This window comes from Miscanthus floridulus, chromosome 17 (genome assembly GCF_019320115.1).
Source record: "Miscanthus floridulus cultivar M001 chromosome 17, ASM1932011v1, whole genome shotgun sequence".
In the NCBI taxonomy this organism is placed as follows: Eukaryota; Viridiplantae; Streptophyta; class Magnoliopsida; order Poales; family Poaceae; genus Miscanthus; species Miscanthus floridulus.
The window spans coordinates 99,254,633-99,265,855 of record NC_089596.1 but is presented as its reverse complement, the minus strand read 5'-3'; the positions used below and the strand labels follow the sequence as shown (position 1 = coordinate 99,265,855).

Here is an 11,223-nt window from a genome sequence, read left to right as displayed (position 1 = left end):
GGCGCTCTAGCCTCCCATAATCAAAGCCGAGAAGCTGGTCGCTCCCGGAGGTATGGGCCTCCGGTGCGTGCAGCTACAGCTCCTAAAGCGCCTCGACGATCGCGTCGAGGCCAGTGAAGTGGAGAGGCTGAACGACGGCGGGAGCCTGTACCAACCCTCCCTCCATCGTGATGATGAAGTCAAGGTTCCCAAAGCGCACGTGCGGGCCCGAGACCTAGCTGACGCCGTGAATAGCTATCCGAGGCCTGATGTGGATGTCGAGATGCGCAAAAGGCCCCTACCTAGCGCGTCAACTGTCGGTGCTTTGAGTTGCCACCAACGAGTAAATTTGTATTATTGCGCATTTGGCTCGGATGGTGTGCTTAGAGGACACGAGGTTTATACTGGTTCGGGCAGAAAGTCCCTACGTCCAGTTCGTCGCTGCTGCTCGTGTTACTAGCACCAAAAGTTTGTAGTAGGGGTTACAAACGGACGAGAGAGGGAAATGATCCCAAGTCTCTGGTGAAAGGAGTCAGTGGGTGCTCAGATGTTGATCGCTGCTCGGTTGTGCGTTCGTGTCGTGCTCTTGTGTGGATCTGTATCGAATCTTGATGGGTTGATCGGTTCGGGATCCCCTTCATGGGCCACCCTGCTTTTCCTTTTATAGGCCAAGGGAAAGCGCGGGTTATAGCGGAGAAAAAGGAGAAGAACCAGAGAGAGGAAGGCCTCCAGGATCGCTGGGTCCTTCTTCTCCTTCATGCGGGTCCCGCCGACCCTATAGATGTCAACAGGGACGGCTCCACATTGCGGCCCTGTCCGTCACTGGCGCCATGCGCAAGCGTCATCTGCCGGTCATGGCGCTCCACTCCGCCCTGGCGGACGTCGTGGTGAACTGACGCGCCTGTCAGTGTTCGTACGAGGGTTAGGCACAACAGCACCGGTACGCCCGACGTTGTTCTTGATGTGAATCCTCATGTATGGCCCGTCGTGGCCGCAGGTTACATCGGGGCGTGCCGACCTAGGCTCATACGCTTGGACCTGGAGTGGTTGACGGCGGTATAGGTCCCCGTCGGGCGAGACGAAGCCCGCACCAAGGGGTCTAGCGAGGCGGAGCCCGCGGTCTTGGGGTCGGACGAAACGGAGATCGTGGCCTCGGGGTCGGGTGAGGCAGAGCTCGACCCTAGAGATCGGACGAGACAAAGACCAAAGCCTCAGTGTCGGGCGGGGCGGAGCCCGCTCCCAGAGGTCGGACGAGACGAAGATGACGGCCTCAGGGTCGAACGAGACGAAGCCCGCCCCCGAAGGTCGGACGAGGCAGAGCCCGCGCACCTGGGATCGGTTGAAACTGTAGACGCACTCTTGACTGCTCGGTTGAATCAATGTTGATGACCATTAGCTCCTTCTCTTCGGGTACCCTAGTATTAGTTCCCGACACTAACCCTATTAAACCATGGTTCTCTGAGGTAGCCTAGGCAGTTTCAGTGTTCCCGAGTAAAGAAGTTAAGAACAAGCTAGCAGCTATCCTGCAGCATGAATCTCAATCCTCAGAGCACAACAGATGGGACACGAGGGATATGCAACTGATGGTCAGATAGGAACAGACAAAGCAACACCTGCTTTGATGCTTACGGGCACTGCAGCGAATGGAGCTACAGCCACAAGTACAAAAGCACGATTCGCGAACATGTTTTGACCCCATTGCAACATTTCACAAATTTGCTCTCATCAAGCAAAAGGGATATTCAATCGGCCCCAAACAATGGAAGTGTTATTACATCTGAAACAACACTTGGTTGTCATGCCCCACTTGCATACAGGCGAGTCCACTCCTTCCCTGCAAGACCAAAGGCTGCCATATTAGGACATCTGTAATGTACTCATAGCTGTGTTTACTGCAACTACAAGTACCTGTCTCAACAGCTTCAGCTTCATTGGATTTCCAGTGTTTCGCAATGTTGTCTGAGAGAGGATCATCTGGATTTGGGGCGCTCAGAAGTGCCTGAATGCTGAAGACCGAATATTGTCAGGTGGGCAGTATGGTAGCACAATGATATGCTAGAACCATAGAGGTAGACACTAGAGAAATACATGTGCAAGCCAGAAATTGGATATTGTAATGATACAATGCAGAGTACAGCCATATATCACCCACCATCAGAACTATGTTACCAGAGAAACGATAAAATAAGCAGTTACCTCAGCAGAACTGTACGTATCTGAAGAGCTGGACTCCATTTGTCCTTAAGAATGTCAAGGCATATCCTACCAAGCTGCAAATTATGACAGAGATGAGACATCACTTTCTTTGCAACCAAAAAAAAAAGGTAAACAGTACCATTTTCCTACCTTGTCAATGTTGGGATGGTAAATTTTGGTGAGAAATCTAACCTGTAACAGCAACAGGAAAGGTAAAATTACCATCAGCAACTAATACAGCGAAGTAACAGCTAGATAAAATAAATAAAACAGCTGTAAATAAAGCTAGACAACAATGATCCCCAAATAGGCGAATAAAAAGCATTCCCCATTTGTTAATCGTGTCAGTGTGACAACTGGTACCGGTCAAATCAGAATTCAGAAGTACTATAGATTATAGAACCACTCAAGGAAGGTGTTTAAGTTATGTGAAAAGAATACAAAAGAGCTAACAGAAGAACAAATCTGTCTTCCATATATGTAAGGAATACAAAAGAACTCTGATATACTATAGACCCACAAGGAATGCTAGTGCTGATTTTCCAGCAAAAGCAAGTGCCTAGTACTCCCTCCGTCCCAAAATAAGTCTCCATCTCATATTTCGAGTAAAACAATCTCAACTTTGACCAAATATATACCATGATACCACATAAACATCAATAGATTAATCACGTCATATATTTTATATATAGTAAACCTATTTAAATATACAAATGTTCGTACAATTTTCTTTTAACATAGTCAAAGTTAAGATTGGTTTAACTCCTCGAAATGCGAGATGGAGACTTATTTTGGAACTGAGGGAGTACTTCTGTTCATTAGGATTACAATGAAAATTAGTGAGTACAACTTCACATTGACCCTACCAGAAAATGGAATGGATAAAAATGTAGAGATGCATTAGAAGAAACCCACTGACATAAAGTTGAAGCGAGAAAATCTTCATTACTAAACAACTACACACCGTGGTGGAGCTTGATCAAACTTCAGAGGCGGCCAAGCTTATAGAGGCATGCTTTAATGTAGTGCATTTGTTTAGAAGTGTAGTAGATGGTTAACTTTCGCTTTGGCAAATTGTAAAACCAGGAGGGGCCATGGTCACCTTTGGCCTTCAATCAGATCTGCCCCTGACTATGCAAGGTGAAATTACTTGCATATATATATATATATATATATATATATATATATATATATATATATATATATATGTATGTATGTATGTATGTATGGAAGACAGGAAGAGACTACCTATAAAAAAATGGAAGGAGGCCTGGCCCTGGGCTCTATTAAGTAACATAACACAAATATGTTCTTGATAGGACTTTGAAGTTAATCAAGCAGAATTAAATATATCAAACGGTTGTAATCAGGCAATAAACCACAATTCATATCAATGGTGATAAATGAATTCTAAAGCACATATAACATGGAAATATATAAATGCCAATTAACGATTTAGTGAACAAATTCATGAATGATCAAGAAATTACTTTCGGGGCAGCCATTGGATATTCCTCAGGCAAGAATAGTTCAAGCTTGAAAACTCCACCTGTTCAACAAATATACACAGAATAAACTATATCAGGCAACCAGGTAGAAATGAATAAACAAAAGAAGGTAACACAAAATGATAATATGGGAACTTGACAACTTGTTGCTATTTGCATCCCTAATAATTATCTACACACCTCTTATTTCATCTGCTTTGTATTGAACACAAAAGATGGTGAACAATCCTTTGTATTATAAGAATATCGGTAAATTGAATGATAGCTAGATTTATCGGGATTGTGTCATGGGCAGATTAGTCAATATGCCACCATGAACCTAACAAGAGTCAAAACTCTTGCCACTAATAATATGGAAATTAATTGCAGGTATTGAAGTGAGTAGGTACTTCTGGCTGGACATAATTTTTCAGATTCCTGAAAGCAGACTGATAAAACCAGGTCCACTAAGAGGTCTAGACTCTAGAGCCTTGAAGTGGCACTTGGCACAGATGAATGGACATGAAGTGACCTTTTAGTACTTTAGTGCCTTATATCCATACTGATGAACCACCTGGGCTCTGCTACTAGACCATATTGGTAGTCCATCTACATTAATCCACTATTCATTCGTGAATTCTCCAGAAACAAGGAGGCATATGACTGCATAAGGATAAGAGGACACACAAGCAACAATGATTTCTACAAAACACAGCAACACTACAAACAGGGCTCACAATATCGAATGCACATGCCACAGCGCAAACATTACAGCATTAGAAGCACACAGACTATCCATACAAAAATACGCCAAGTGAAGCCAATCATAAACGAGGAACACCTTCATAGGGTGACTGCGCGGGGCCCAGGATCATGACATTGAAGTACCGCATGTTCTCCTCCGACGGCGACGCGCTAATCCCTGGCGCTGCACGCGTGAGAAGAGGAAGAAAAATGGAATCAAACAACATGCTAGAGAACCGGAGACCAGCGCAGCAGCAGCAGACTCCGAATTGCACCAAAATTTCGAGAGAACTCGCACGAAATTAGTCAGGCACCTGGTTCGCTGAGGAGCCGCTGCGTCTCCTGCACAGACCAAATTCGAAACAGAGATGAGCAGACAGAGTATCCGATTCCACGGAGCAGAAGAGGAACGCGATAGATCTCGCGAGAGCGGGGAGGGGCAACCAGATCGCGAGGCGGACCTTGATGATTCGGCGCGGGAGGTTGCTGTTGGCCATGGAACCGGGCTGATGATTGCGCAGGGGAGGGGGCGGGGATTGCCTCAAGCTTCGCGCGGCGCTGGGGAGGTAGATGAGACCAGACGACCGAAGGGGTCAAAGGAGCCGTCAATCGGTGGGTCGGGGGAGGTTGCGAATGGGCCGCTGAGCATGGATGGACGCCTATATATAAAGGGTTTTTTTTAGGGAATATATGGATGATCCAATTACAAAAGGTCATGATCGGCTTACCCCATATTCAGTTTGTTCGGCTTCTTTTTTTAGCCGGAACAGTATTTTTCACTCACAACAATTCAGCTAGAACAGTGTTTTTCAGCCAAGTTTCAGACCATGATTTTGAGATATCATAATTCACCTATTCCACATTCTGACAATACAGTTTTTTTTTACTCATACCTGAAACCTGCCATGTTATACATCTTCTAGACTTCTATGACTTTGGGATAGAGCTACGGATACATACAATATTTGCGTTCAGAATTGAAGGGCGTCCACAGTGGAAATTTTTAAGCTTATATATGCACTACACTTATACTTTGGGCTTGTTTCTCCTTGATGTGTAGACAGGAGCAAGAGCTCTGCTCAAATTGATTTGAATAGGAGAAAATACTTCTTTTCTTACTTGGCGAGAAACATAAGGATTTCCAAAAATATCATTTGTATATACCATTGTTTTTTTCTTGTGCAATTTCAAAGTTAACACTGATTTAAATATACCAGCCATTCTTGGATGATGTACATGAATACATCGATCCACGTAATGCGTATCACTGTTGAGAATAATCAAGGTACTAACTTTTATACTTCATAATTTCTTCATTCTGCTTATTGTATTTTAGATTTATAGTCAAAATTATATTGTGGCATTGGCACATTGCCAACTAAATAGTGGTTTTGTGATCCATGTATGGAATAGACAGACAGTAGGGCCACCTCCTATTGTTCAGTCTTTTTTTAGATAAAGGATATTTCATACTCGGCTTCATCTACCTCGCGGTAGAATCAGGCTAATTATTACAAGATTTTGGTTTATAACCAATATTCAAAGGACAATTCTTGGCACCTCACAGCCACAAACTAAGAAAATAACCCATAAAAGAAAGTCCAGACTAAGACAGACCAATAAACCTATTTGACAACCATCCATTGGAACTAAAAAAATGCAGAGCGGCTGTTTCCAAACGTTGACCAGCAAGAAGGAGTTGTTGTCGTGTATCGTCATGCCGCTGCAATCTGGCCCATTGCCTTAGCCAATAAGTTCCCCTGAATAACACCTGCAAAAAGTTTTTTGGTTTACATTTGTCAAAAACTACCTCATTTCTTGTTATCCATATTGTCTAACATAATGCTGTTGCTGCAGTTAATAACAACGAATTATGTCTTTTACTCCCTCCCTTAGACCAATTTGCAAATAAATCATCAATACTAAGAGGTGGAGATAAGCCAAACATTAAATGTACAGCGCGCCATAAGAATCTAGCATGATAGCATTGAAAGAAGAGGTGTTGAATTGTTTCTGGATAATGGCAAAAACAACAACTCTTATCACCATTCCAATTACGTCTAGCAAGATTGTCCTTAGTCAAAATAACACCTCTCTTTAAGTACCACAAGAAATTTTTTATTCTTGATGGTATTTTAATTTGCCATAAATCTTGGGACACCCTGACCCCGTTATTAATTAACGCAGCATACATAGATTTTACAGAAAAAATGTCTGATGAATGCAAAGACCAGATAAACTTGTTCCTTTCCCCCTGTAAGTTCAAATCTTGTAATGAAGCAACAATTCTAAGCCAATCCCACAAATTTCTACCAACCAGATTACGGCGGAAGGAAATATTAAGCGAGGCTGATGCAAGTACTGATGCTACAGAGTCATGTTTCCTTCGCACAATATTAAACAACGCAGGAAATTTATCTTTTAATGGTTTGTTCCCCAACCAAGTATCAAACCAAAATCTAGTTTGAGATCCGTCTTTCACCTTAAAGGTACCGAGGCTCAAAAAAGTATCTTTAACCTTCATCAGGCCTTTCCAAAAATGAGAATCCGTTGGTTTTTTTGTGCAACACCCAAGTGGTTTGTCTTTTAAATATTTATTTCTCAACAGTTCTTGCCACAGACCCTCCTCATTTAGCAACTTGAATAGCCATTTGCTCAGCAAACACTTATTCTGTATATCCAGATTCTGTATTCCTAAGCCTCCTTGGACTTTTGGTTGGCACATAAATTCCCATCTAGCCAATCTAAACTTACGTTTGTGTTGGTCGCCTTGCCAATAGAATCTTGACCTAAAGCAGTCAATCTTTTCTAAAACTCCCTTCGGAATCTCAAAAAAAGATAGCATAAACATCGGTAAGCTTGAAAGCACCGAGTTTATTAATACCAAGCGACCACCCACCGAAAGCATCTTTCCTTTCCAGCCACTAAGCTTATTCTCAATTCTCTTTTCAATTGTTAACCAATCTTTGTTACTTAATTTCCTAGTATGCATAGGCAAACCCAAGTAGCGGAAAGGGTATTTGCCTATCACACATCCAAACAACTGCGAATAAAATGCTTCATAATCTTTAGCGTTGCCGAAACAAAAAAATTCACTTTTGTGAAAATTAAATTTGAGTCCAGACAATTGTTCGAAGGTGCTTAAAATTAATTTCATATTAGCTGCCTTCGCTACATCGTGGCTCAAAAAGATCACTGTATCATCCGCATATTGTAAGATAGATAAGCCACCTTGAATAAGATGAGGGATGACTCCGTCAATTTGTCCTGCTTCCTTGGCTCTAGCAATTAGTATAGCCAACATGTCCGCCACTATGTTAAATAGTATTGGCGATATCGGGTCACCTTGCCTTAAACCTTTTTTAGTTTGGAAGTAAGAACCCATTTGGTCATTTACCTTAATATTAACATTACCTCCCTGTGTGAACTGCTGCACCCATGAGCACCATTTACCACAAAAACCTTTCATCCTTAAAGTTTGCTGTAAAAAATTCCATTTTACTTTGTCATAAGCTTTTTCAAAGTCAATTTTGAATATTATCCCATCCTGTTTTTTAGAGTGTAATTCATGAATTGTCTCATGAAGAATTACTGTTCCTTCCATAATATTTCTTCCCGGGAGAAAAGCGGTTTGAGTTGGACTAATAATCTTCTGGACGATGGTAGTTAATCTTTTAGTTGCCACTTTGGTAAAAATCTTGAAGGAAACATTTAACAAACATATGGGTCTATATTGTTGAATGACCTTTGCATCTTTCATTTTTGGTAATAAAATTATATTACCAAAGTTAAGGCTGTGTAGAGGCAAACTCCCAGCATGGAATTCCATGAATAGAGCCATGAGATCATCTTTTAATAGATCCCAGAAGACCTGATAAACTCTGATGGGAATCCATCTGGTCCCGGCGCCTTATTATGTTCCATCTGAAACACCGCAGATCTGACTTCAGATTCAGAGAACTCCTCTATCAGATACTCATTTTCCAGATTAGATACCTGTGGAATATCTTGAATAAGGTGCTCATCTAATTCCACATTAGATCTATCCAGAGGACCCAAAAGATTTTTATAATAGCTGGTAATATGCTGCTTGAGCTGAGCATCACCCTCTATTATAGTACCTCCATCCTCCAGCCGGAAAATCTGAGTTTTCCGGTGTCTGCCATTCGCCAACAAATGAAAATATTTAGTATTGGCATCACCTTGAATAAGATGCTTTACTTTGGCTCTTTGGTACCACTTAAGTTCCTCCTCTCTAAGCAATTCAGCAAGTCTCTCATTTAAAACATATTTAAGATTTAATTCTGTTCCATCAAGCATAATGTTTTCCGCCTTTTTATCTAACTCATTTAATTTATCTAGAAGCTCTTTCTTCTCTTTCTTATAAGCACCACTTACATTCTTTGCCCACCCTCTGAGATGTTGACGCAGCCTCCTAATCTTTGCTTGCCACCTCTCAAGAGGACTACCTTCGACCTCCACATTGAGCCAAACAGCTCGCACCATATCACAAAACCCTTCTCTAAGCAACCACCCCAATTTAAATTTGAATTGTTGTTGGTAAGTCAGAGAAGAAGTATTTGTGTTGCATAACAGTGGAGTATGATTCGAAATCTCTCTGCTCAAAGCGTGAACAGTTGTAAGTGGATACTTGGCTTCAAAGTCTGTACAAACTAAAATTCTATCCAACTTTTCAAAAGTTTTATTTTGCAAATTATTTGCCCAGGTGAACTTTCTACTTGTCAGCTCTAACTCTCTTAAATTTAGAGTATCGATAACCGCATTGAAAAGAAAAGGTCATCTATCACTGTAATTACTATTCTTCTTCTCAGTTAGGCTACGAATAATATTGAAGTCACCACCCATTATAATAGGTACGGTCTCCTTCGAACATACTCTAACCAATTCTGATAATAATTGCGATTTGAACTCCTGCTGTGCTAGGCCATAAACTAAAAATAAATTAAATTTAAAATCATCTTCTTTATGGCATAATTTAAATCTAATAAAAAAGTTACCCTCTTCTATCTGACCAGTATCAAAAATTTGAAGATTTATCCCAAGAATCATGCCACCAGATCTACCTCTCGGAGCCATGCAATGCCAAAGAAAATCTTTACCAGCGTAGATATTATTCAATGTTGTTTGCGGGAAACTGGTCCTCCTAGTCTCTGATAAAGCAATAAAATCTAAATCCTTTTCTTTTGTCAAGTCAGATAGAAATCTGTATTTCTTTGAATCTGCGAACCCGTTACAATTCCAAAAAATTCCTTTCATCTTGAACAATTTTTATTTTTTATTGTTTCTTTTTGGTTTAACCTTCTTAGATCGTGATACAGGGGTCTGCAGACACAAAGGGTCGCAGCCCCCATCACAAAGATCTTCAGCAATATTAGCACAAATTAAATTTAGCATCTCTAAGTCAACGGTTTCTTCAACAGAGCAAACAGTAGAAGTATCATCAATGACATCATTCTGAATATTTAACACATTACTCGAAGTTATTCTGCTGGATTCAAGATCTTTTAAATTTTTTATTGATTCTGAAATTTCCTGTGCATTGGACCCAAAAGAAACACCTAATATACTAGCTGACTGCAACATAATAGAATCATCAAAAGAATCAAAAGACTGGGTTTGAAATTCTTTACCTTTGAGTGAAGAGTTTTCTAGATTTTTCTGCGCTTTTAATTTCGAAGCTTTCTCCAAAGAATCTTGCTCCGATGTAGACGCGTTTCTCTTGCTAGATCTCACTGGTGACACTGTCCCACTACCCAGTCCTTTATTCAGCATACTAGTTTTCCACTATGCAGAGCCATCTGGAGTAATTCCAGTCTGGGAGAGCAACACCCTAGGCTTAACTGAATTTTCCTTTATCACCACTAAGTCCTCCTGGACAGCGGTTGCCTCTGTACTAATATCAGCCATTAGCGCAGCCAGCTACTCAGTAGGCGCACCTATGGTAGTGTTATTCCTCTGCTGTCCGCTCGGTGGCACTGATGTATTAGACTGTTTCTTAGGTACTTGTCCCTCTGGTTCCTATTTCTTTTTGTCAGCATCATGATCCATATCCTCCGGATCCCCTTCTGGATCTTCATCCTCGTCCGTGGTAGAGTCCATGTCTATGACCTGGGGCTCACCATCAGACATGTCTTTCTCCACTCTGAATTGTAGCTCATAAATAAAATCCCCAATGACAACATCCACTAGATTTGGGATAATATCAGGATTCAGCACTGCTACTTTCATTTTGGTCCTTCCATATTTTTTTGTGAATTTCATATCCATCGCACGAGGAACTCCCAAAATTGTGCCAATTGCCCAAATAATAGGGAATTCTCGAAATTCTTTTGGAAGGCCCTTAAATTGCACCCACACTTTATCAATTTCATATTTATATACCTCATTTTCAACCCCCTTCTCGAACCGGATCTTTCCTTTCACAGTCTTAGTATCCATTGGGCCCTAGTTCACCATGTGGTTAAGCACTTCAGATGTGGGAAAATTAGTGATAAAGGCATCAATACCCTTTTCAGAAATCATCCAACTATTTCCAGGTAGTAGTTTGTCCAGTTCCACTGCTAATTGATCAGCAGTAAGAGAACCTTCCAAAACACGTACCACAGCTGATTTATCCTCTGAAGTTAATTTTGGATTTTCTGCCACAGGTATAAAATAGAAGCCCAAACCTTCTACTGCATAACCGCAAGGTATAGCAGTAGAGTTTAGATTTTTCAAATTTGGACAAACTTTCTTGACATGATCACCAAAACATAAATCGCAACAAAGCACTGTGGTACAAACGGACATTGTATGA

The 11,223-nt window shown here is 41.3% G+C and overlaps 1 protein-coding gene across 1 annotated transcript; it reads right to left on the bottom strand.

Annotated features, from left to right (window-relative positions):
- Window positions 1-1,552: 1,552 nt before the first annotated feature.
- LOC136516557 (ubiquitin-conjugating enzyme E2 36) lies at window positions 1,553-5,018 on the bottom strand. Its single transcript, XM_066509979.1, has 8 exons — window positions 4,868-5,018; window positions 4,721-4,748; window positions 4,504-4,590; window positions 3,666-3,724; window positions 2,326-2,367; window positions 2,176-2,249; window positions 1,888-1,985; window positions 1,553-1,813 (listed from the first exon to the last, which is right to left on the bottom strand). Exons 1-8 carry the CDS (start codon window positions 4,901-4,903, stop codon window positions 1,776-1,778), a joined length of 462 nt encoding a protein of 153 aa, XP_066366076.1. The 5' UTR covers window positions 4,904-5,018; the 3' UTR covers window positions 1,553-1,775.
- Between the last annotated feature and the right edge of the window lie 6,205 nt (window positions 5,019-11,223).

Coding starts and splice junctions, on each gene's coding strand:
- LOC136516557 (XM_066509979.1), bottom strand. CDS start 4,903: ATGGCCAACAGCAACCTCCCGCGCCGAATCATCAAG. Junction 4,591..4,720: donor GCGGCTCCTCAGCGAACCAG/GTGCCTGACTAA, acceptor TCACGCGTGCAG/CGCCAGGGATTAGCGCGTCG. Junction 1,814..1,887: donor AGCTGAAGCTGTTGAGACAG/GTACTTGTAGTT, acceptor TTGGTCTTGCAG/GGAAGGAGTGGACTCGCCTG.